General features: G+C 31.7%; 2 protein-coding genes across 6 annotated transcripts; both read left to right on the forward strand.

The window, feature by feature from the left end:
- Nucleotides 1–2,641: 2,641 nt before the first annotated feature.
- Nucleotides 2,642–6,077, forward strand: LOC112279532 (uncharacterized). 3 transcript variants are annotated; one of them, XM_024514051.3, is made up of 5 exons: nt 2,642–2,852; nt 3,924–4,330; nt 4,735–4,835; nt 5,036–5,186; nt 5,420–6,077. In XM_024514051.3, exons 2-5 carry the CDS (start codon nt 4,247–4,249, stop codon nt 5,651–5,653), a joined length of 570 nt encoding a protein of 189 aa, XP_024369819.1. In that variant the 5' UTR covers nt 2,642–2,852; nt 3,924–4,246; the 3' UTR covers nt 5,654–6,077. The 3 variants fall into 3 exon arrangements, with proteins under 3 accessions (XP_024369819.1, XP_024369817.1, XP_090104795.1); XM_024514049.3 differs by having other exon boundaries at nt 2,643–2,852; nt 3,924–4,336; XM_090248669.1 differs by lacking the exon at nt 2,642–2,852 and adding an exon at nt 2,993–3,126.
- Nucleotides 6,078–7,618: 1,541 nt separating this feature from the next.
- On the forward strand, nt 7,619–12,708 carry LOC112280688 (putative isoprenylcysteine alpha-carbonyl methylesterase ICMEL2). Of its 3 annotated transcripts, XM_073532754.2 has the most exons (13): nt 7,619–7,755; nt 8,166–8,492; nt 8,995–9,140; nt 9,382–9,458; nt 9,624–9,693; nt 9,847–9,927; nt 10,025–10,099; nt 10,276–10,383; nt 10,557–10,700; nt 10,998–11,063; nt 11,236–11,379; nt 11,777–11,867; nt 12,181–12,708. In XM_073532754.2, exons 2-13 carry the CDS (start codon nt 8,274–8,276, stop codon nt 12,337–12,339), a joined length of 1,380 nt encoding a protein of 459 aa, XP_073388855.1. In that variant the 5' UTR covers nt 7,619–7,755; nt 8,166–8,273; the 3' UTR covers nt 12,340–12,708. The 3 variants fall into 3 exon arrangements, with proteins under 3 accessions (XP_073388855.1, XP_024372255.1, XP_073388856.1); XM_024516487.3 differs by having other exon boundaries at nt 7,645–8,492; XM_073532755.2 differs by having other exon boundaries at nt 7,645–8,492; nt 12,230–12,708.
- Nucleotides 12,709–27,747: the final 15,039 nt, after the last annotated feature.

A 27,747-nucleotide genomic window follows, 5' to 3' on the forward strand; every position in this document is an offset into this window, starting at 1 on the left:
TCATTCTATTTTGCAATCCAAATACATGTGTGTGTGTATATAGTGACAAACAAAACCGAGTACAAAATCTGAACACTCATAGTTCATTGATCCTTCCAACTGACATATAAGTCAATTGATAGAATTACTTTATTATTGTGTGTATTCATCCAGTCCTCTACATGGATGAAAAATCTCATTAGCATTTGAGGTAGGGTTTATGAGAAAAGTGTTGTAGAAGCACACAGACGTGCGTACTCAGTTTTGGTTGCTTCTTCTTGCTGAATTTCGAAATTTCAATGTACACTCCTTGTTGCAAGATTTGAGGGCATTTTTTGTTTGTTGTGTTGCTCTTGTTGTGTACTATCTATAGTGAAAGTTGATTTGTCAATTGTATCTCTATGCCTCGATTGTGTGAATCATTGAAGCACCAAGCATTGGTGCATCTTAGGAGTGGTGTTTCTACAAGAAAAGTTGCAGACTCACTTGGAATGAGTCAGTCTTGAGTAGCTCATCTGAGGAGGGAGATTAGTGGTGAAATAGAAAAGCAAAGAGGAGGACGTTCAAAGGTTTTAGGAGAGCAAGAGAAGCGACTTGGTGTGCACCTTGTCACTGCTGGTTGTCTCAAAACGGCAAGAGCAGCTGCAAAACAACTTCGAGAAAAAACAGGTAAATACTTCTCAGACATCACCTTGAGGCGTGGTTTGAGAGAAGCTGGTTTGGGTGCTTGTGTGCAACAAAAGAAGCCTCTACTTGCCAAAAGACATGTTCTTGCAAGGTTGAGTTTTGCTCATAAATACAAAAATTGGACCGTTGATGATTGGAGACGGGTTATTTTCAGTGATGAGACAAAGATTAACCTAATCAACTCAGATGATAGGTCTTGGTATTGGTTGAGAGAAGGAGAACGACCTGGACCTAAATATGTTAGTCAAACTGTCAAACATGGTGGTGGTTCAATTATGATTTGGGGTTGTATGACTGCTTTTGGGCTAGGTGCTTGGTATCAAATTGAAGGTAGAATGGAGCAACACTTGTACAAAAAAATTTTAGAAACCTATTTGCAAAGTACCACACAGAATTACAACTTAGATCCTACTAAGGTGGTTTTTCAACATGATAATGATCCCAAACATACGGCAAAAAGTGTTCAGTTTTGGCTCTCTTCACAGCCATTTCAGCTCCTTCGATGGCCAGCTCAATCTCCACATTTGAATCCAATGGAACATTTTTGGGCCCTTCTCAAACAGCATTTAAGCCAAGTCACTCCAAGGCTAAGAGGTGTTCAAGAATTGTGGGAGAATGTTTGTAGTATTTACCCTAGTTTTGATGCAAAAGATTGTGAGAAACTATACAAAAGTATGCCAAGAAGGATTTCAACTGTTTTGGAAGCAAAAGGTTATTGGACTAAATATTGAAGTTTGAAGATTTTCTTTGAGTAATACTGAGTACAAGACATAGTTGTTGATTTGACTTTGTAGAAGGATGTTTAGTTATCAATTTGATGTGCAACTTTGTACATGTGTACAAGACTGTGTGTATTATTCCATGTAACTTTCAGATTTATAAAGCAATCATTGAAATTTCTGTAATTGCTCTTGAAAGTTGGCACTTCAGATTTTGTACTCGGTTTTGTTTGTCACTGTATATATATATATATATATATATATATAAATCTAAACATAAATACATAAGTAAACATACAAGTAGTCTTATGATTTTTAATTTCATTAAAATAATTCAATATAAATCTATAAAAATCATTAAAATTCAATGGAAGATTGGTTTTGATTGAAAATCAATATTTATTGAATTAATTTTTTAATAAAAGAATTCCTAAAATTGGTGATACTAAAAAATCTAATGATACAATCCTTTTAAAATCCATCCACTTGTTTAATAATTCAAAGTCCATGTGCACCAAGTCGTGAGGTCTTAAAATATCACCTTGTCATGAATCATCCTATTAAGCATGTAAGATAAAAAATACTATATATATATATATATATATATATAAGCGTTATTAGCAGCAATTTCAAATTATAATAATTGCTGTACATCGCATATTTACATACGTCTATTTAAAAAAATAAAAAATAAAAAATTACTCAAACAATGCTCTTTTCAGTGGAATCTATAGTTTAATATTTTTTTTTAACGGCGGTTAAGGTTTGTAATAAAAGCACCAAATAAACAAACAAATAAATTTTACAATATATTGGTACAAATTTTACACAACCGTAAACAAACTGTTTTGGCAGCAATCTAACTACCAATTTCACGGGGCATTTTCATTAGGTTCACCAATTAGGTGCACGATACATACAAAGTGAATACCAAAACAGGGCATATTTTGACTAAGTTGCTTGCTTCAACAGTCCAAAATCTTAACTTTGATGGTTTTGTGCGACCAAATATGAATACTTCCACTTAACAACATCATCATCACTACATTAAGACAACATCCTGCAAAAATTGCTACAAATCGTTGTGTAAAACAATACAGAAACACAAGCATCTTCGGCCTTTATTTGTGTATCACTGAAATACTAGCAACAATAATATTAATAATATTAATAATAAAATGGAAAGAAAGAAAGAGAATGATGAGGAGACCCCCCTCAAAGCTCCCTTTTGCAACTGTGGCCCCAAACTCCTTCGACCTCAATTTTGTGGCCTGGATTGTGCCTTTCTTTGGCACTGCTTTGGTGCCGTTTCAGAACCACCTTCAGCTCAGCTCATTGTTCACTGTCCAGTGGAGAGTTACCCTAACTCTCTCTCACTACTGAGGGCTTTTCACTTCATCAGCTTGGCTCTTTGCTAAAACCACATGGCCATGTTTGCACATTGCCCCGCTTGCGTTTAGAGCACCTGTAAGTTGCCCTCTTTGCTGTCTGTCGTCCTTGAAAGTGTGGTATGCTGGATGCAAGCTTGATTCTGCTCTGTGGGTACTCCGTAGTTGGGGAGAAAACCGATTTGTGTTTCTCACAAGAGTGACGCTCTGTGATTGCAGGTCGGGTTTCTTGTCTCTGTCAATGCTCGTTTGCATGATAACTTGGGTCTTTCTGTGACTGACTGTATGTTACTACTGCTATCGTTGTCGATGCTACCGTTTCGAGTTGTCAGAAAATGCGTGTCAGTGCTTCGGTATGTGTTTTGCTGTGTGTCTGTTACCGATGTGGTTGTTTGGCTGTTGAAATCCTTGTGTTGAACTGTGACCGCAACAGAACCTGGGATTTTCCTTGGAATGGTCGGGTTGGTGTCACCGTGAGGTTTCTAATAACCATTGTTTTTTCTCCTTGGAAGAGCACACTTTGCAACATATTTGTAGTTGGGTTAGGATTCATTTGAGCTCAGGGAGGTGTAGGAGTAGATAGGATATTTTATTTTCCATAATCCACGAATGGCATGCTCAGATACGGGTGTTTCTTCACATTTTAACTTCACTTGAAATTATTCTAGCTTTGGGTTCATATGTTTTCCTCAGCCGATTTTTCACTGACTATTACATCTCTCAGTGCATTGTTTGAGTTCGCGATTCCCTCTTCAGAGCCACGGATACTCGTCAAAAGTGGGGCACATTCTGTGCATCTACTTTTGGCATGTGCATGGTCTCATTCCATTCGGCATTTTCTATTTCATTCACCAAGTAGTTTTATTTTTGTATTGCGTGAATCCATCCGGTGTGGCTCCCTATCACAAATGTCTTAGAAGTAGTAATTAATACACATGCACATAAAGCTCTACTGAATACCTGCTTAAGAGTTGGATAAAATTGTTAAAACGTATGTTTGGATTTTTCTTCGACGGTTACATGGAAGCTCGGATTATTATCATGAAATCCCAGAAAGTAGGCTTTCTATCTAGAAAGTTTCTGATCTTCACTCACCCGATTTTCTTTGGTTTTGTCAGCACAGTAATCCTTTCGTGATCTCTCTGTGCAGAGAGAGGTTGGAATTGAACTCTTGGTAAAGTTGGTGATAATTTCAGAGAATCCTGCTGGGGCGTGGAATCAGCTCGTGTATTAGTTTTGGTTCATATTGCTCAAGCATATTCTGAATTGTTTTTCATAGTACCTGCTCAGGCACCATGGATGATGATTGGGGTGCATGCCTCTATCGTTCCTACTTAATGCTATCATGAGGCTTTGCATTACAACCCTGAGTTTTTAAGTGAATTTGATGTTCATCCGTGGCGGAGGTCAGATCTTGTGTGTATATCGTTTGTAAACTCAGAATCCGAAGGTTTTGTTGTCTCGCTCCCGGTGATGGGCAGTGATGAAACCAAGAGAAATAGCCAATGGGATGATGAAGACAAAGAGGAGGAACCTCAAGAGGAGAAGAAGAAGCATGTACCTGTCCGTTCCATCTTCATTTTACAAATCATTTGAATTATAATCTGTCACAGGTGGTCATCTAAAAGCAATGGAGAGAAGGATCGGTCTCTAATTTTTTTTTTTACTGATAGGAAACATTCCTCACTTATATATAAAGAAAAACCGGTCACCTTTTTTTTTTTTTTTTTGGCGTGTTTCTTTCGTTCCTGATTTTAGGAAGGTCCATGGACTTTCTTCGACCTCCTCTGTCACGTCTAGCACATCAATCACCCAACCTAAAATCCATGCAGTATAGAATTCTAAAGCCCCATTAAGCGAGTGTATTCATTGTGTCTAATTGTTATTAGCGTATTTCATTCTTTATCATGTATCTTCATGTCAAGACTGGATGGTCTGACGGTGGATCTCTATCACCACAGGAGGTTGGATCTAAACCCAAGGAACATGAGAAAAGTAATAAAACGGCTGATGATGATGGGGTTGTTTCTGATCCATTGGTGGAGAAGCTGCGTCAACAGAGGTAGCACTTACATCTTTGCTTGTTGAGTTGGTACCTGTTGACATTTAACATTTGTTTGGTTTTGAAATGGCCTCTCTGAGATTATGGTCCAACAAATGGAAGAGGAAAAAAGTTCAGATTGATGTTCATTGGTTACAACCTTTACAAGTATTTTCATGTGTGCGGCTTATTGAGCTGATGCGGCATTCGGCATTTAACAGGTCGGTTGAGGAGGCTGATTACCAGAACACATCGGAGCTTTTTGGAATCAAGTCTAGGGGAGGTGTTAGTTTAAACGATTTTATCCCGAAATCCGAGGACGATATTCTAGAATATGCTGAAATGATTTCTCGAAAGATAAGACCATTTGAGGTACAGAAGCTGTCTTCTCTCTTAGAATCTACGTTTGAAGTTCAATATATGTGCAATTTATCTACAGCTACATTTTCCACTCATATTTTTAGGAATTCTGTTTTTCTAGGTTCCGATGAATACGAAGTTCATGATAGCCTGTTTGTGATTATCTACATTTACTCACGTAATTGGCCAGATCATAATATTCGTTTTTCGCTGAATATCATATGAGCCTCGTGTAATGTGTGCAGAGAAGTTTCCATTACATGACACTTCTGAGGGCGTTGTTGCGGCATTCAGTTGCAAGCATGAAAGGCTCGGACGCCAAGGAGGTTGCATCCAGCATGACTGCAATTGTTAATGAGAAGTTGAAAGCCGAGAGGAAAGCTGCCGCTGGGAAGAAGAAGACAAGTACTTGCATACCCATTTCCTCTGTTAAATTGTTGAAAATTGTTTTAAAACTGTATTTCTTGAGTGAAAACTGATTCACGTGGACGTGCTTTTGTCACCTTTTGTGGTTTACTCTTTATGTGCAAGAACATTGTCCTTACCTTGTTGTTCAAACATTTGTAGTGTTCTTCTTGGTGATTACAGAATCCTTAAGATTTTTTTTTTAATCTTTCTTAGTTTCTCCTAGAAGTAAGGAACATTAGTTGGATTAGTTCATAAGATCAAAGGTGTAAATAATAATGTAGAAAAAGAATAGATAAAGGAAAGGTGAAAGGGACCAACTAATAATCCTTGTTTTTAGAAAGAAATAACTTGTGGCCTTGGACCTCTATAGTCCTCCTTCCCTTGCATTTGTTTATATTGTGCCTTATTCCAGTACTATCATCAATGTCACAAAGGACTTGCTCTTGTGAGACTGTATTTTGTTTTTCTATAAGATTTAGCACCACATTCTCTTTTTGGACTAGCCTAGCCAAATGGGATTGGGTTTCACCAATACTCTCTTTGTTCTTCTAAATACAGAGTTTCAACATTAGTCAAACAACCTTCACTTCTTGCAGCAATGTCCAAGCAATGTATCAATATGGGTCTACTAATAGCACCTCTTAAGAGTGTGACTCCTCCAATGGAACCATTAAAGTTTGCTGCTCTAATTTGTTACTTGTATAGCCCTTCTCTTACATTGCACCACCCCTTCTATGGATTGGTCTATGGATTGGTCTAGGTGTCTCCACTAATCTTTATTGGCATACTCAATTATTTAAAGCTCTTCATTTGGAAATGTTTTACTAACTCTTTCATTCGTTGCATCTTTGTTGTTTTATATTATCTTCAAAGATGACCAAATTTTCCATACAACTTGATAGATTGTGAAGCTGCTAAAATCCTTCAAGACAAACAAAAAAGTATTCTAAACATTTGTCAAATAGAAAATTCACCTAGATGCAAAGGACATTGTTCTTGTTAAAGAGGATTTAGAATATTGCTCTTGATTTATGGATGCATATTAGGAAAACTATGAAACTCTTGAGTTGGTTGATAAATCACTCAAGGATGAATATTTATTAGATGACAACAATTATTCTTGAACTCATTTTTGTTTTTGGATTTTCTTTCTTTGGCATTTGTTTTGCTTTTTTCAACTTGTATATCCAATAATCCCTTTGAATACCTTAATTCAAGAAAATTCATTTCAAAACTAGAAACATGCCTTCAAAACAAAAGCCTCTTTAAATCCTCTTTGAAGACTTACAAAAATCAATATTATTGTAAAAAATATCCTATGATATACTATATTAAAAACAAACGTTAGTAAGAAAAAAGAGAATGGATAAAAAGTCAATTAGATGACAACATAACAATGTGACAAGGTTTTGTGATTGCATCCAAAATAACTAAAAGCAATATTCATGTAGCTTACAAATTTAACAAGTTATCATCTACACAAACAATGCATAAATTTAATCTTAAAAGCTACACGTTTGAATCTAAACTTTTCATTACTTCTATAAATTAATATCTGAACTCAATTACTATTCAATGTATTATACATACATACATACATAAGTGTGTGCATATATTTTCTATTTTTTTTCGTTTTGATATAAAAAACTCTACAATCTAATCAAAATATCGAAGTTCAGAACCTAATGTCACAACTGAGAGCAACTCAAAACCATTTCTACATACACGCATCCAGTGGTTCAATCACTTTCACCAAACCCTTCTTCCCTCAAAACCAAAAAATAAGATTTGGATCCCAGTCATCCAACCCCACCACTAAATTGCACACTTTAGGGCTACCCACCATATCGACAAAAAATAAAACACCAAAACTCGCATCTTTGTACCAAACGCAAAGCATCCGCGGCAGCAACCGAGGCACTAAATAAAAATAAAATGAAATAAAATAAACAGTACAAAAGCGAAGCACCTGAGCCAATGCCAACGCTAGTTCGAGCCACCCAATCTGTGCAACACGGCAAAGCAAAACCTGAGGCAAATGCGGATGATCAGTGTGAAGAACCCACCGGGCTCTCTCTGCAACACGAGGACGCCGTGGAGACGATGCAAATGTGGATGGACCCAGTGGCCGAAAGCGCCGTGAAGAGAAGTGTGAAGTGATCGAGACAAAAAGGTTTGCGTTGCCGGCACTCTCTGCGAAGAGAGAAAGAGAGGGTCCGTCATGTTGTTTCCATGAACCCCCTTCCCTCCCCCATCTCGCCGTGCAATGCCCTTTCTCTGATTCGCAACCACCACACCCGTTTCTTGTCTCACGGAGGCAGCGTTGGTAGGCCATGTGACGTTACCGTCTATGTGCCGTAGGGCGTTTCAAGCTCGAGCTGAGAGTTTGAAACGCTTCTTGTAGCCGAAGAAACCCGGGATCGTATGCTGTTGGGAGTGATGAGGGTGGTGGGTTTATGAGTAGCTGTTTCGGGGGTGCATTGGTTGTATGGTTGGGTTGTGCATCGGAGCTTAGATTGGGTGGGTTTTGTTGAATTTTGCCTAAACTTAACTTATGTAAAGAATTGTGGAGGTGGGGAGTAGTGTTTCAAGTAGAAGGAGATGGGAAGGATTTGTGTTGTGTGCGCCAAGAGAGCAGGGTTGTCATATGAATCGAAAAGGAAGAGGCGGAGGTTTTAGGAAGAGGGGAGAATGCCCTCTTCTGTGACTGCAAACAGCGAAAGTTCGCCAGTGGTAGCTCCACAAGAAATGGATGTGTCATATGGGAGTCGTTCGGTGCGGCGCGCTAGCGATCCCGGGTATACGCGGGTGGCCGTTCACGATCGTGAGGAAATTGAGGAAGTCGACACGGTCATAAATGTCGATGATCTTCTCAGGAGTAGACAATTTACTTCGGACGGAGCACCGGAGGTATGTGGAATCAGTGTCATGTTGTATGGGCTTGAGTTTTTGATTGGGCGGTACTTAAGTTACTCGGTCTGCGATTCGGTATTCTATCGACAAGCGATTGATCACCGAATTAGATCTGGATTGAGTGTGGTTGAGCTTAGATTTTGATGGTCCACTGGCATTGTTGAATGGCCAACTAGTTTGCAATCCAAGTGCTAGTAGACGAATAGTTGATGCAAGCCTAGCTGTGAGATGCTGGAGATTGTTCATAACACATTTGAAAATGGCTATTTTTTTTTTTTTTTTTTTTTTTTTTTTTTTTTCACTTTTAAAAAATACTTTGTATATAATCAATGCCTGATTTTACAAGCAACATTGGGCCAGCTTTAGCTTATAGCTTACGAACTTTACGTATCTTCACCCAAACATCCTAGGGCATTTTGTTCCAACATCAACTAGGTTCTGTGCGCATTGATAGAGACCTGTATTTCATGGTTTTGTTGATCCTGGCATGATCGAGCAGAGATCTCTTGCTGGAGAGGAGTATGGAAATAGGACTTGTTCGGAACGACAGGATTCTGTGAGGTCGTTGACTGAAGAAGTGCAACACATTGCTTCTGAAACGTCGTTAATCACACGACTCTCATTGACTCTTCTGAGATTTCTTGGGTAAGTCTTTGTGTAATATCTAAACTCGTTTTGAAATGCTGCAGCAGCTACTGTGCTTTTGTTGTTTTTACGGTGTCCCCCCTCACAAGACTTTTGGGGTTTTTGTTCTCTGTACCAACTCATTTGTGCTATGCACTTAATCCTTATAGCTTTTCTTGCCAGTTTTTGTGAGGACAAAGCATACGGCGAGTGTGTGCTTCGTTTCAGTATCAAATTATCCTGTGCTAATCCTGTTTGACAGAGTTGGGACCCGATGGATTGCTAAGTTCATACGACTAGGTGTTTATGCTCTGTGTTTGATGCCTGGCTTCATTCAGGGTATATCTTCTGCGCACTGCTTCTTAGATTGATCTTCACTTTTGGTATGTGATTTACGTATTGCGTCCAAGTTTGGCTTTAATAGCCGTATGCGGCGGAACCTCTCCCACGTACTATGTAATGTGAGTTTTGGTATCTAATAAAATATTTTCCATCACCATGCAGTCATGTACTATTACTTTTTTTCCAAGAATATTCAACGCAGCCTGGTGTATGGGGACCATCCTCGCAACAGGTGAAATGGGCCGGAATCTTTAAAGGCGGTACATATATGAATGCTGGTGAAAAATATTAAGTTTGGAAATGGTTTCGGTCAACTGTTCTCGTTCATGTTATGGCCAAGCAATTTGACTCTTCAATGTGTGTATGTGCATGAAAACGGGGGCAGATTTGACTTATTTCTGCCAACAGGAGGGCACAAACCGAGACCTGCGGTGATCTTTGTCACGGGTGGTGCTTGGGTGATAGGGTATGTTCGACTCCTTGATATTTTGAAATCTTCCTCTCGGATTTTTTCCTTGTTCTGCTAGGAGCAGACTAAGCGGACTTCGACGTGAGTCCTGTAGGTACAAGGCGTGGGGTGCTTTATTAGCAAGGCAGCTGGCTGAACGGAATATTATTGTGGCCTGTATTGATTACAGGTAATCTTCTCGTCCTGCCTTGTCATGTAGTCTTAGTGCATTTATCAAGCCAACTAAGTTGTGAAGACATGGACGAAATTTAGTCAATTTGTAATGCAGTTATTACTGGTTCACAAAATGTGTTTAAAGGCGTGAGGGGCGTTTCAAGTCTTACACAGCAGTGGAGTGCTCTGCAGGAATTTTCCACAAGGCTCTGTCAGCGACATGGTGTCAGATGTTTCCAGGGGAATCGGTCACTTATGTCAGAACATTGGAGATCCAAACATTGGTGGTGATCCAAACAAGTACGGGTTTTTTCCATCTTTGAATTCATGTTCTAAATGAGGGATTTGAATGCCTTGAAGTCGATCGGATGTGGTGGGGAATATTTTGCTAGTGCTCTTTGTCTCATAAAGTTTAATAAGGTTGTCTATAAAGAACTTGGAGGAACTTACAGTTTCCTCGGATGGTTGAGCAGAATATATTTAGTGGGTCAATCAGCTGGTGCACACTTGGGGGCATGTGCTCTGCTATTGCAAGCGGAGAAGCAAATAACGGATGGAACTGCTGGACTTACTTGGATTTCGTCTCAAATAAAAGCCTATGTAGCCCTTTCAGGCGGGTTAGTCAACTCAAACTAGGACTTTCTATATATATATATATATATATATATATATATATATGTTCTGGTTTTGGTGATTGTAGACCTGTTATTGAATTTGTACATGACTGTCAAACTTTCGTAAATATACTCGCTTTCGGTTCATGAACCTGTTACCAAGCCCATGAAGCTACTACCTTAAGATGATGTTTACATGCAAAGGCTTCTTGCAGTGTGTTTTCCGATGAGTTTTTCCTGTATTTTGACTGTGGTTAGCATGCTGGTTCACTAAAATAGTAATAGTGTCTTCTGGAGCAGGTACAACCTGAGGAATCTTATGGAACATTTTGACAGACGCGGTTTGTACAAATCATTGTTTTTAAGGTAATGTGATCTTACCTTCGAAGGTCTTGCTTTTCCTGGTAAAAACCATTCCCATGACATTTTGTTGCTTATTTTTCTGTCCGTTCAGTTTACTGTGAAAGCGTGCAGTTGAGTGGGATAAAATAGTTGGAAAAAACTTAACCGGATAATTACATTTATTCTGAAATTGCAGAATCATGAAGGATGAGGAGGGATTGACTCGGTTTTCTCCAGAATGTATTGTCAGAAGTCCGTCCTTTAGGGATGCGGTGGCTCTGCTCCCTCCAATTACTCTGGTTCATGGCACAGCCGATTATTCGATACCTTATGAGGCCAGGTGTTTAATTCGCTCGCTAATATACTTCATTATGTAAAGTGTGGTCAAGTAAGAAGCTACATCTTGTCTATTGTCGTTAACGTTGTTCATTTTAAACCTGCTAGCTGAGTTGACCACAACCTTTCATATGGAACAAATGCTGGGGATGACGTTGTTAAGTTTACATCGCATAACAAGCTTTGATGTGACGAAATCAAACATGCCGTCAAGGAGTACGACTGAGTTATTTTCGAATTCACAATCTTTCCTTTTTCCAGTATCAAGTTATTGGAAATGGGAGCCAGTGCATCATTGTAATTGTATCATAGCAATTTTCTATTTTCTTATTCCTGCTTGTGGCTATTTCAAACACGTATGTTTTCATGTTTCTTTGTTCTAAGAGATTCTTTATGTGCAGTGTTGAGTTTGGTGAAACCTTGAAGTCAGTAGGGGCAACAGTTTCTACTCTGTTGTACCCAGGGAAAACACATACAGATTTATTCCTGCAGGTATGCAGATAGTTATCAATCTTAGTTGCGTGGGACTTGTAGGGCGCACTTTTGGGCATGCATGGAGGATGTTGTGTGTCAAATGTCTTCCTAGTTCTTATTTCTTTGCGAGTATATCTGCACTTGTGATCGTCATTTGTTTTCACTATTTTCTTTTTTCTTTTATTATCTATTTTTTTCTTTTTAACATATTCAGTTGTTTCGAGGGTTCGAAAAGTCAAGATGACAGTAAAATCAGTTGTGATTACAATTGAAGGTCCTCCACAGAAACATACCTGGTCTTAGTAATGCATGTGACTGTCTTCGAGTGTAGGATCCCATGCGAGGAGGGAAGATCGACATGCTAACAGATATTTTGGCAGTAATTCACGCTGACGATGAGGAAGAGCAAGCTTTAGATGCAGCCATGACGCGTCCTCGGATGGTGCCCGAATGTCTACTGCAGTTCGCACGCTGGGTTAGCCCCTTCTGAAGGTGGACGAGAATTTGTTTTCAAGTTATGATGCTTTACATGAACATGACACTCAAATGATTCTCAAGTGGCTCAACAGAGTGCAGGACAGTCTTGATTATTGTCTCCATCAGTTGAGGTAGTTGATTCACCATTCGATGACCAATTTCTTGGCTGGTGGTTGTAAAATAATTACTTTCATCTCGCTTTTGGAAAGCAAGATTTAATGTTAGACATGTGGACAATCGTGAGGACACATTGTTAAATATTGGTTTCACGACCACGTGAACAGTATACTAGTGGAAACTTGTGCCGTTGGTCACGAAAAATATTTACTGAACAACACATCCTCGCTCTTACCAATAGGATCAACAATCGCTTTCAAACCAATCCTCAATGCACAAAAACTAAGAAGACTAACTTCCAGTGTTGCGGCACAGAACCTCTACTAAAAACCATTCACGTGACAACGTATACCACCGTGTCTATCCTAAGGAAAAGTTGAGTTGCGTAAAAAATTTGTGAGCAACAACACGGATTCTATTATGGCCCTGTGAATTCCAGTTTTGTGAATTCCAGGTTTGTGAATTCACATTTGATGTTTTTGATGAAAAAAATGAGGGTTACAACAAATTAAAGAGGGTTCTTGTCTCCTCTTGCTTATTCCATGTATTTTCCCCCTCTATGTATTCCATGTGTTTGTAAAGCTATTATATACAAGTGATTTGGTTCAATTCTAAATGATATTAGGGTTCATTTTTCATGTGAATGCTTGTAGTACTAAGAAATTTCTCAAGGACTTGTGGTTCATTGCTTCATTTATCCTATCAAATTGTACAAATCATGAATATAGAAAGCCTCTTAATGACCTCAAAAATCATTATTTATCTTCCTCCATGAGTGTCTCTAAAGAAATAGTATATCAACAGAATCCAAAGTACATGAGAAATTATGCCTTATTTTGATGTAGTTTTATAAATAATTTTAGCAAGATTACTTTTTTTAAGTACTTATTCTAACTCTATCTACAATCATGATTTTGAAAGTGAAGATTCATAATGTCAAGTTTGAACAAGTTGAAATAGATTCACATGCATATGTATTTTTAATTTAGACTTTATAGGAATAATTCTATGATACAACAAATATTTAGATATTTTTAATGACTTCAATATATCTCATAGAATAGATAAGATATTACAACTCTTTATAGACATTGCTAAGGCAATCGACATGTTCTGGACTTTGTTATAGCAAACTTTATATAATACAAAAATTATTGAATATCATGCAAATATAATTTTCTTAGCAAAGAAAATTAAATTTGTACATGTAAAAGTTATAGTTGCTCATTTGTTGTCTTTTAAAAATCTAATCTATAAAACCATTCCTTTAGATGTAGCAACTAATAGTCGTAATAGCATAGTAATATTTTATATTATAAGAATTCTTTCCAACTTATTCATTTTAGGTTTATTGTAGCTAGAGAAATATAATTCTTGAATAGACTCAATTTCTTGCAATCTTGATCTTCTCTATAGCAAAAACTTAACTCCTATTATTCAAGTAGAAAGTCACAAGTCTAATACATCCAAATCCTTATTTGTAAGTACAAGAATTTTTATGCATGCAACAAAAAAATATTAATATTTTATTATTTATGTCACACCTATTTTTAATGGTGGAGAGACTTGAAGCAATATTTTGAGCAAGTATAAGGATTATCAAGATATTTATAAAAAAAATAAAAATATTCTTTGAGAGCATGTTTTTTTATAATAGCTTAATTGATTTTTAAAAACAAATCCAATCATCATTTGAAGCAATCTATAGCTTATTGCAAAATAAGTTGATTGCACCAAAGGAATATATTCATAAAAAGTTTTATAAAAACTTTATATGTCATTTAAAATTCCTAGTAGAAGACTCTATTTTATTTGTAAAAAAAAAGATGGAGCACTATAGATGAATGTCAAATATTAATGACTTAATAAGATCATTATTAAAAAGATGCATCTTTTATCTTTAACATCATGACTTTTTGATTAATTAAATCAAATAAAGATCTATATAAAAACAGATCTATATAAAATATACAATCACATACTCATTAAATAAAGAGACGAATAAAAAAATTATATTTTGGATTAATTATGGATATTTTGAATTTAATATCATATTTTCTTAAACTCACAAATGCATAAATTATTTTTTAACATCTAATGAATGATGTTTTTGAGAATTCTTAAACAAGTTTGTAATTTTTTATTTAGACAATATTTTAATATATTTTTACAATACAAAAGAATATGAATGTTAAGTTTATTGTATATTACATAAACTTAGAAATATAAGATTATATCTCAAAATAAAAAAGTTTGTATGTCATACAACTTAAGTTGACTTCTTAAGATATATCATTTCAAATAATGGCCTTATGATAGATCTTCAAAAAATTTAGACTATCATGGATTGAAGTTTCTAAGAAAAATAAAATTTGTCTAATATTTTTTAAGATTTACCAATTACTATCAGATCTTTATTAAGAACTTTTTTTAAGTTGTAGATTTGTTTAGACGTTTGACTTGTAATAATAAACTTAAGTAGAATAAAGAAGTTTAAATAATATTTAAAGCTTTAAAGATGATTTTTATTTTTATACCAATATTATTTTATATCAAATTTTTTAAATAATTTAATATAAAAATTAGTGTATATTATTACAAATAGGAAAAAATGACAAACTTCACCTAATAGCTTTTTATTTAAGATACTTTTAGTAGCCAAGATCAATTCAAGATCTACAACAAAGAACTTCTTGTAATTATGGATTCATTTTAAGAATGGTATTATTATCTAGAAAATGCTTCAAGTTCAATTATTGTATATACAAATCAAAAGAACCTCAAGTATTTCATACCAACACATATTTTAAATCATTGCTAAGCTTGTTGAAACATGTTTATGTCAAGATTTGAATTTAAGATCATTTCTTGAAAAAAAAAAAAAAAAGAAGTTTGTTAGATGTTCTTTCTAGATATTTTTATCTTTCACCAAAAACAGATGCAAATTTTGATCTACAACAAAAAATTCTTTTGAAGACAAATCGATTTGATTTTTAAATAATAAAATCAATATTGACTCTTGATTCAATATTTCTTAAGCAAGTTCAATCAAATATATTTTATATTTTTCTTATTCATGATATTAAGAATTATCTATCTAAATCTTATGATACTTCTAAGATTAATTTAAGAATAATCTACTATATTTTCAAAGACACTTATATGTTCCAAAAGACAAAATACAACTACATGCTCTTTAAGCTTGTCACAACTTTCTAGTTGCAAGACATTTTAGATATAATAAGACCTTAGAATTAATCTCAAGATTTTTTGGTGGCCTCAAATATAATAAAAAGTTAAAAACTTTTTATTATCTTATGATATTTGTTTAAAATCAAAAATTTCTTATTACCAATTTTATAAGTTTTTTTAGCCATTATTTATATCAAAAAAACATAGTCTTTTATTTATATAGATTTTATTATAAATATTTTAAATCTATTATATTTATAAAATATATTTTTTATTAAGATAGTACATTTTATATTATATACAAAGTTTATCAAAAGTAAAGAAATAACTAAAATTTACTTTAATAATAATTATTGCTATGATGAATTATTCAAGAATATTATATTGGTTAAATGAACTCAATTTGTATCAAAGTTCTAAAGAACTTTTTTTAAGATTTTAAAAGTAGATATAAAACTATCTTTTTTATTCTTAAATTGATTGGCAAACAAAAAAAGTGAATTAGGTTTTGAAATAGTATTTGAGATGTACCATTAATTATCTTTAAATTTATTGGATAACTTTTTTGACAATGGTAGAGTTTGCTTTTAATAATATAATTTATTTTTCTATTTAATAAACACTCTTTTTTACTAATTATGGTTATCATTGTAAATATAATATTTTTGACTCCTCAAAACTTGATAATTCTATATCAAAAAATTGAAGTACATCATTTATCATAACTGCAAGCAAAAATAAAGGCATAATTAAAAGGAGCTCAAAATTGATAAAAGATCAATTCAAATGACTATTGCAAGAAAAAATCTCAATTTTACATTGACACTAAGATATGGTTACTTTGTTGTAATATTAAGATTAGTCATTCTTGTGATAATTTGAACTATTATAGATTTAAACTATTTTTTTATTTGTGAATAAATCAATCTAGTTACATACCAATTAAAGCTACCAAAATCAATGAAGATCCATCCTATGTTCTATGTATTTTTTTAAGCCATAAAAGAGAATGGATTTACCGAGAAGAAGAAAAATGCCACATTCTCATATAGAAGTGAAGAATAATCAAGAATTTTAGATCAAAGAAGTATTATACTTAAGGCTATGTCAAAATATGTTAAAATATCTTGTGCATTTCTACAAATATGATATTAGTTAATGTAACATGAAAGCCAACTAAGAATCCTGCAAATGAAGCAAATAAGGTTTATGATTTTTTGTCACAAACATACATATTTATTATAATATTTATTTTTATGATTAAGTAGAAGTAAATAAAAGTAGATTTATTTCATAATATTTTTTAGAAAAGCTTCTTAAAAGCTTTATAGATATTTTTTTGATTTTACATGTATTTATAGTTGATTGATAAGATAGAAACTTGGTCAATAAATTAATCATGTGTTAGTAGCTTGTAAAACAAGCTAACTATGTAGTGTACATATAAAAAACTTACTTTGCAAGTTAAGATATGTGTCTTGCAAAGTTAATACGGTTTAGAGGTCCTATAGGATATTACCACATAGCTCTTAGTTAAGAATATATATGGAAGTAAGAGTAAAGCCTTCTTCACTCTTATCAATGCCTCTGTAGTCCCTAGTCTTATTTCAAGACTTTCTACTCTTCTTGTTTTTAGCAATAGCCATTCTAATTTAATACTATATCATTTTTGAGTGATTTTTTACTCTTTTTAAGTATCACAAGGGTGTATTAAAATTTTAGTTCTTTGAAGATTATTTCCTTGAAAATTTGATAAGAATGCTAACTTATTATTCTTCTCTTGTTTTAGAAGTGAGTGGATTATCTTACTTCTAATATTGTATTTTGAAGGTTACGAATTATCTGCCTTTAAACAAACTATTCAATTTTCTAATACCAATTTTTTTCCTTAAAGAGAGTAGATTATCTCTCTTTGTAGAAATTTTCATTTGATATTAGAGATTACATATCATTCTCTTCTAATTTAACTTTTAGATTTATTAAGTTTTTTAAAATAGAAGAAAAAATTATAGATGCAATACTTAGTAGGAATAAAAATAGAATTACAAGTATTGCACATCTTCACAAATTTGTTAATACTCTTAGAGTGGAAATTTCACACATTAGCAGTGCCAACCATAGAAACACTAATCTTATACCCATGGAAAAAGTTCAAAATCTACGTTAAAAAGTTGTGCACTTAAAAGAAGCAAGTAGATTGACCTCACAACCAAATTTACAAAGTTTTGCTTCTACAAGTATAACAAGAACATGGATTAGTATGTCCGATAAGTTTGATGGAATAAGATCAAAATTTTGAAGATTTCTACAACAAATGAAGATCTATCTAAGATTGCATTCTTTCTAATACTAATGGATTCACTCAAGTTAGGCTCATAGATACACTTCTATTTGGAAGTATTCTTTTTTAGTTTGCACCATTAATTGAAAAGGGTTCACAACTCTTTTATAATTTGAATTCATTCTTAGATGTATTTTTGGCTACATTTGGAAATAATGATTGAAAAAGAATAGCAAAGACTAAGCTCTCATCTTTATGACAAGGATCATTGTCAACTATTATATATGTTGCTGAATTCTAAAACCTTGCTTACGACATAGGTTAGAATAATTAAGCTCTCATCAATCAATTTTAATATGGATTAAAGGATAACATCAAAGATTTATTATTTACAATTCCAAAAAAAAATCTTTGAAATAATTTATTTCTTAATTTATTATATGGAATAATCGATTATTTGAAAGGCATCAAAAATAAAGATTTGGTCAGAGAAAAATAAATCAAATAATCACTGCAAATTCAAAAATTTCAAAAATTTATATATTAAGACTAAAACCAATGCAAATTAATATAGTATGTTTTAAATCTCTCACTAAGTAAGAAAAGACTCAATGTTGTCAAGAAAGTTTATATTTATATTATAGAAAAGCTAAACAAACTGCTTAATATTGTACAAAGAAGCAATACAATCACAAAATGAGGAGCATGATTGCCAAAGAAGATAATATATTGGAAAACGAGTTTATCCAACTATAATAGGAACCTTGCGGTTAGAAAAATATGCAATATCTAGTAATGATTCTATCCTCAGATCCTTCACTTTATTTTACAATAGATGTATATTTAGGACCTAAAAATCACAAAGTCTTTGCATTATTAGATTTAAAAGCCTTAGCCTATTTTATAGATAAAGACTTTGTTAAATAATAATAAATACTTATAATTAAGAAATCTAAATCTGTACATGTAGAAATAATAGATGATTATTTTTTGTCTTTTAAAGATGTTATTCATGAAATTATTATTTTAGATGTAGTAATTAAAGATCAAAATAGTGTAGTAATATTTAATGTGATAAGATCTCCATTTAATCCTCTTGTTTTAGGATAATTGTGGTTAAAAAAATATAACCCTCAAATACATTGGATTTCTCATAATTTTAAATTTTCTTGTAGTTTAATCCAAAATTTTGACAATAAAGTAGAAATAGATAAGTTTAATACATCCAAATCCTTATTGGTAGGTGTAAGAGCTTTTATACATATGGCAAAAGAAACGTGTCAAGGATATAAATCTTGAAAAGAGAAATTCTCAATACACTCTTGTGTCATTGAAAACAACTAAAAAGTCACTCAAAGATCATACAGTATTAAACTAGAATGACTATTGCCAAAAACAAGAAGACTAAAAAATCTTGAAATAAGAATAAAGACTAGAAATTCATTGACAAGAGTGAAGAAGGCTTTACTCTTATGTCCATATATACTCTTAACTAAGAGCTACTTGGAAATGTCCTGTAGGACATTCAAAATATATTGACTTTATAAAAAATTTATTTTAACTTTTAAGGCAAGTTTTTTATATGTGTGCCACATAATTAGCTTGTTTTACAAGCTACCAATATGTGGTTAACTTGTTGATCAAGTTTCTAACCTATCAATCAACTACAAATACATATAAAGTCAAAGCAATGTCTATGAAGTTTTTAGGAAGTTTGTCTAGAAAGTATTATAAAATTAATTTATTTTTATTTACTTTATCTACTTCTATTTAATCATATAGGTATTTATTAGAGTACATATCTACATCCGTGATATTATCTTTTCTTCTAGAGATGAGTTTGATGAAGATTGGTCATTATGTATTGATGAAATCCAAGATACAGCAAATTATATCTGTCACATACTCTGGTCTTTATTCTCTTTGAAGATGATTGACAGGTCTTCTTAGCCATTAATAGTATCCTATATCAAAATAGATAGACCACCTTGTTATTTGATCATTATTAAGGCCTTTGTAACTTTCTTCAAATAAAACATTTAGAATACCATCAAGAATTATTTCTATCTCTAATAAAATCACCAAATATCAAGACTCTCTTTTAAAGTCATAATACAATATAAATTATATCTTACTATCTATTTGAGAAAAGACATGTCATTTTTTAGGATCTTCATCTTGATTACATTATTTTGAAAGTTGTAACAATTGCAATGTCTCATTCGGTAAGTTAGCAAGTAAAAGCTCTTGATTTAAATCTATTGGTTGTTGATTCTCCATCTCCTTAGTATTACAAATATATAGAAGCTACAAAAAATAATAGAAAATAGAATATTATCTTTTTTAGATTTTGTTTCTTTTATAGCAAAGATTTGCTATTTTTCATCTTGATTTTAATTGATATCATTGATGAAAAGCCTCAACTCTCTTTGCTGCATTTGCAAGATTTTTTATTGGCTCCCATGTACATTCATCAATATCATATCAATGCAAATGAATAAGATCTTCTAACCTATTTTGGCACCCCCTTGAATCTAAGACTTCTTCCACCTCAAATTATTTATTATTATCCACTTCTATAGGTGGTATTTCTCTTCTTCTTGAGATATTCATTGTCTTATATCTCCATTAATCTTTTATCATTCTTGAGCTTCCTTTAACTACACCTTCATTGTTGCATGTAGCTCTGAAAAATGATTTGCCAAATCTTTTATTGCAAGATTATCAACTTTTGAAAAGTCAAAAATATCAAGTCATGAATGATAACCATAATTGGTAAAAAAAATGCCTATTGAGTAGAAGAATGTACCAAATTATTATATGTAGACTCTACCACTGTTAAAAAAATTGTGCAATCATCTTAATGATAATTGATGGTATACCTCAAGTACTACTCTAAAATTTAATTCACCCATTCTATTTGTCCATCAATTTGAAGATAAAAAGCTAAAAAGAGCTTTATATCTAATTTTAAAATCTTGAAAAGGATTTTCTAAAATCTTGATATAAATTGAGTCCCTTTATTTGATATAATATCTTTAGGCAATCTGTAATAGTAATAGATGCTGTTAAGAAAAAGCTTAGCCATTTCTTCATTTGTGATAGATTTTGTATATGGTACAAAATGTCCCATCTTATTAAAAAGATCTATTACCATGAATATAAAATCATACAAACTTAAAATTAAAAGATCCATGATAAAATCTATAGAAATAAAAGATCATAGTTGTATTGAAATAAGTAATGGCTAAAAAAATCCATAAAATTGATGGGAGGAGTTTTGAATCTTGAACAAATGTTATATGATTGTACAAAGTCTTTAACTATCTTTCATATTTGAAGCCATCAAAAATCTCTCAATATTAGTTCTAAAGCCTTGTTGTATCCAAAATGCCAGGCTGTTAGAAAGTCATGATTAGTTTGAAGAACACATAATTGTACTTCACCTTTCAAAATATATAATCGTCTTTTGAAATAGAATAGATTATTTTTGAACTCGAACTTAGAAGTATCATGAGACTTAGAAGATTTATTCATGATATCATAAATAAGAAGATTAAAGGACATAATTGATTGAATTTGCTTGACAAAGGTTGAATCAATAGTCAATATTGATTTTATTGCTTGAAGGTGAAAATGCTCCATCTTCAAAAAAATTATTTTTTGTCGATGTAAAGATGTATTTCTTTCTTTTGATACAAGGTTAGAATATCTAGAAAGGACATCTAACAAATCTTATTATTTTTTGGATCAATAAGTGATCTTGAAATCAAAGCTTGATAAAAACATGCTCTAATAAGTTTGGCGATGATTCAAAACAGGTGTCAACATGAAGTACTCGAGATTCTTATGATTTGTATATACAATGATTAGACTCTAGGCGCCTTCAAAATAATGATGTCATTTTTGAAATGAATCCATAATTGCAAGGAGCTCTTTGTTGTGGATCTCATAATTAATCTTGGCTATTGAAAATTTTCTCGAATCAAAAGCTACTAGATGAAGTTTATCATCTATTCCCATTTGTGATAATATTGCACCTAAGGCAAAGTTTGATGCATTTGTTTCCATGAAAAATGCCTTGGAGAAGTCAATATGATATAAGATTGTTGCAAAAATAAATTTCTTTTTTAAAACATCAAATAATGCTTTAATTTCTTTACTCCACTCAAGTTTGTCTTTATAAGTCAAATGTATAAGTGAAGCTGTAACTTAAGAAAAATTCTTGATGAAGATTCGATAGTAATTGGCAAAGCCCAAAAAACATTGCATGTCTCTTATTGTTTTTAGAATCTTCTAATCTATGATAGTTTGGACCTTCTTTGAATCCATCATTAGCCTTTCGTTGGAAATGATGTATTTTGAAAAGTCAACTTGAATAGTATAGAATACACACTTTTTAAATTTGGCATATAATTTTGTATCTCTAAGTTTTTGCAACACATGACAAATATGAACTTCATACTTTTTTGTGTTCTTAGAGTAGATTAAGATGTCATCTAAATAATAGACAACAAAATCATCAAAAACTCATAAAAGATCTCATTCATTAAATGTTAAAATGCAACTTATGCATTTGTGAGTCCAAAAAGTATGACATTATATTCAAGATGCCCTTACTTGGTTTGAAACATAATTTTCCATTCATCTTTTTTTTTAATGCATACCAAATTATATGCTCCTTGTAGATCTATTTTTGTATAGATCTTTTCTTCATTGAGCTAATCAATAAGTTTAAAAATAAAAAATAGATGATATCTATTCTTGATGGTGATCTTGTTGAATTTTTAATAGTTGACACACATTTGCAAAGATGCATCTTTTTTCTTCAAAAATAAGATAAGAGTCATAGCTGGAGATTTAGAATGGCATATGAAATTCTTAGCCAAGATTTCATCAATATTTTCTTTCAATGCGCCTAACTCGTTTTGTGATAAGTTATAGATTGGTCTAAATAGTGGTTGAATTCTTTTGTGAAGATCGATGGAACAATCATAAGGATGATGCTCTAGAAGAATATTCATATTTTTTTTTCAAAAATATCTTGGAAATCTTGATATTGGCTATGAATATTACTTAATGTCTTCTCACTATCACAAATAGGTATGGTATATATAGCAAAAGATAATTCTTCTCTTGTGGCATACATGAAAGCTCTCATACCTACTAGTAAAGATTTGGATGTATAAGACTTACGTATTTTTACTTGACTAACAAGATTTGGGATTAAACTATCAAAAAAATTAAGGTTACAAAAATTTCAATCTATTTAAGGATTATATTTTTTTAATCAAGTTAATTCTAAAATAATCAAATTGAACAAAGATCTTATTATATTAAATATTATTATGCTATTATAATCTTATATTACTATAGCTAAAGGAACAATCTCATGCATAAAATTCCAAGAAGGTAGCAAATAACCATCTATAACTTCTACATGTATATGTTTAGTTTTTTTGACTAACAATACTTTTTATTTTTTGACAAAGTCTTCATTTATAAAATAGGCTAAGGCTCTTTAATCTAATAAAGCTAAGACTTTGTAATTTTTTGATTCTAAATAAATTTCTATTATAAAATAAGATAAGGGATTTGAAGAAAGAATAGGACCTTTACTAGGAATTATGCAAGATTTTAGCCACACAATTTCTATTGTAGCTAGAGAAACTTATTTTTTAATACATTATCTTCTTTAGCAATCATGCTTCTTATTTTGTAGTTATGTTAATTCTTTGAAAAATATTGAATAGTGGATTTAGCTTTTCTACAATATAAGCATAAGCCTTTTTGATATTGTCGAGTCTTTTCTTGTTCTGTGAGGAATTTAAAATATACAGTATGAATTTGCATTGGTTTTGGCCTTGATGAATAAGTTTCTAAAAACTTGAGAGTTGCCATCATTATTTCACTTGTTCATTTTCAGTCAAGACTTTATTCTTGATATCTTTTAAATAATCAATTATTAGATGCAATAGCTTGAGCAATAAATTGTTTCAAAGATTTTGTCTTTGACATTATTAATAAAAAATCTTTAACATAATCCTTCAATCCATTTCAAAATTGATTGCTAAGAGCTTTGTCATTCCAATCCATGTTACAAGCGACATTTTGGAATTCAACAACATATGTGGTGGCTTACTATGATCTTTGTCATAAAGATAAGAACTTAGTTTCTGCTACTCTTTTTCAATCACGATCTCCAAATATAGCCAAAAATACTTCTAAGAATGAATTCAAATCATAAAGGAGTCATGAATCTTTTTTCATTAATAATGCAAACCAAGAAAGAGGACTTTTTAATAGAAGTGCATCTATGAATTCGACTTGAATAAATCCATTAGGATATTGGAAGAAATGCAACCTTATATAGAGCTTGACTTATTATAAAAATCCTTGAAATTTTGATCTTGCTCCATCAAACTTCTTAGGCATATTAATCCTTATTCTCATCATATTTATAGAAGCAAAAATCCTTAGATTTGGTTGTGAGGTCTATCTACTTGCTTCCTTCAACTGCATAATTTTTTACTACAAATTCTAAATTTCTTTTATAGGTGTAATAATAGTATATCTATAATTTATATTGAAAATATATAAAATTTCTATTTTCAAAGTATTGACAAGCTCATGAAGATCTACAATAGTTACAAATCTATTTTCACTTCTATTGAAAATAACATCTATATTCTTTCCTTCTATAGACAACTCAAATAAATTCAAAAAGTTAAATTAGAGGAGGGTTATCTACAACCTCTAATATCAAATAAAAATTTCTACAAAGAAGAATAATCCACTTTTTTTTAAGAAAAAATCAATGTTAGAAAACAAGATTGTTTATTCAAAAGTAGGTAGTTTGTAACCTTCAAAATACAAAAATAAAAGTGAGATAATCCACTCACTTTTATAATAAAATAAAAATAAAAAATTAGCACTCTTATCAAATTATCAAGGATATGAATCTCAAAGAAAAGAACATTCAATATACACTTATATCACTAAAAAGAACTAAAAAATCACTCAAAGATGATATAATATAAAACTAGCATATTTATTGTCAAAAATAAGAAGACTAGAAAGTCTTGAAACAAGACTAAGGATTAGAAATGTGTTGATCAGAGTAAAGAAGGCTTCAATCTTGCTTCCATATATACTCTTAACTAGAAGATATGTAGCAATGTCCAATAGAACCTCCAAAATGTGTTGACTTTATAAGACATATATCATAACATGCAAGGCAAGTTTTCTATATGTACGCTACATAGTTAGCTTGTTTTGCAAGCTATCAATACGTGGTTAATTTCTTGACCAAGTTTGTAATCTATCAATCAACTACAAACACATGAAAAATCAAAGAAACATCTATAAAGCTTTTTAGAAGCTTTTCTAGAAGGTATTATGAAATTAATCTAATTTTATTTATTTTTTCCTACTTCTACCTAATCATATAAGTATGTATTAGAATACATATGTATATCCATGATAAAAATTCATCATTTGTTATATATGCCACATCCACTTTTGATTATGAAAAGACATCAAGTGGTATTTTTAGCCAATATCAAGATTTTTAGGATGTTTTCAAAAAAAAAATTTAAATATTTTATTAGAGCATCCATCCTATGATTATTCATTTGATCTATAATAATTAGCTCAACGACCATTTGGACCAATCTACAACTAATTACAAAATGAATTGGCTGCACTAAAAGAATACATTAATAAGAGCTTGACTAAGAACTTCATATGTAATTCAAAATCTCTAGTAAGAGCTCTTATCTTATTTGTGAAGAAAAAAGATGGATCATTGCAGATGTGCATAGACTATCGAGTACTTAACAAGATCACCATGAAGAATAGATATTCCTTACCTTTGATTTTAAGACTTTTACACCAACTCAATAAAGCAAAGATCTACATAAAAATAAATCTACAAAGAGTGTACATCCTGGTCAACATCAAAAAAGGAGATGAGTAGAAGATTACTTTTTAAACTAAGTATGGATGTTTTGAATATAATGTCATATCTTTTAGATTCATGAATATACTAGTTACTTTTCAATATCTCATATATGATGTCTTTTATGAGTTTCTTGATGATTTTATTATCTATTATTTAGACAATATACTAATCTAATCTAAGAACATAGAAGAACATGAATTTCATATTCATTGTGTATTACAAAAACTTAGAAATGTAAGATTATATGCAAAGATAAAAAAGTGTATATTCTATACTACTCAAGTTGATTTTTTAGGATACATCATTTCCAATAAAAGATTAATGATGGATCTTAAGAAGGTACAAACTATCATGGATTGAAAAGTCCCAAAAATAGTTAGAGATGTGAATTTTTTTTGAGATTTGCCAATTATTATTGAATCTTCATTAATAACTTTTGTCAAACTGTAGGTCCTCTTATGTCCCTAACTTGTAAAGACAAACTTGAGTGGAAAAAAGAAGCTAAATCATCTTTTAAAGCCTTGAAGCCATCATTTATTTCTTTACTAATTTTATATTGTATCAATTTTTTTATGGCATTCTTTATAAAAACAAACGAATAAGAATTTTCTATAGGTACTATCTTATTGCAAATGGAAAGATATGATAAGCTCCATTCACTACCTTGTCATTGAAGAAATTATTTTGTAATAAAAATTAACTACAAGATCCACAAAAAAGAGCTTCTTGTAATTTTTGATTCATTTCAAAAAAGGCATCTTTATCTAGGAGGTGATTCTAGTACAATTATTATATATATGGATCACATGAACCTTGAATATTTTATATCTACATGTATTTTGAATTGTTGCTAAACCTATAGGAATATGTTTTTATCAAGATTTGATTTCAAATTCACCTATAGATCTAAAAAACAACAAGATTTATTAGATGCTCTTTTTAGATATTTTTATCTTATATCAATAGATAGGAATGTAGTTTTTAATCAATAAAGAACTATTCTCTTGAAGCCAAAGCATTTTCAACTTTAAGCAATAAAATCAATATTGACTATTGATTTAATCTTTTTCAAATAAATTCAATGAAGTATATCTTTTGATCTTTTTTTTTCATGATATCAAAAATAATTTTTTTAAGTCTCATGATACTTCTGAATTCAAATTTAAAAATAATCTACTCTACTTTGAAAGATGATTATATAGTCTAGAAGGCAAAGCATGATTACGTATTCTTCAAGCTTATCATGACTTTCTACCAACCGGACATTTTGGATACAACAAAACTTTCAAGCTAATATGTAAAGATTTTTGGTGGCTTCAAATTTGGAAGGCAGTCAAAGTCTTTGTATAATCATGTGATATTTTTTCAAGATCCGAAACTACTTGTCATCAACCTTGTAGACTTTTTCAACCATTACCTATTCCAGAATAACCACAATCTTTTGTTTTTATGGATTTTATCATGGATCTTCTAATCTCAAGTTTGTATGATCCTATATTCATGATAGTAGATTATTTTATCAAGATGACACATTTTGTATTATATACAAAATCTATCACATATGAAGAAATGGCTAAGTTTTTTCTTAATAACATCTTTTACTATCATGGATTGTCCAAGGATATTATATCAAATAGAGGGACTCAATTTATATTAAGATTTTAGAAATTCTTTTTTAAAAAATTTATAAGTTGATATAAAGCTCTTTTTGAATTTTTATCTTCAAATTGATGTGCAAATAAAATAAGTGAATCAAGTTGTGGAGCAATTTTTGAAGTATACCATTAATTATCATCAAGATGATTAAACAACTCTTTTGTCATTAGTGGAGTTTGCGTATAATAATTCAATACACTCTTCTATTCAAC

Source organism: Physcomitrium patens, chromosome 3, assembly GCF_059467195.1.
Source record: "Physcomitrium patens ecotype Gransden chromosome 3, ASM5946719v1, whole genome shotgun sequence".
In the NCBI taxonomy this organism is placed as follows: domain Eukaryota; kingdom Viridiplantae; phylum Streptophyta; class Bryopsida; order Funariales; family Funariaceae; genus Physcomitrium; species Physcomitrium patens.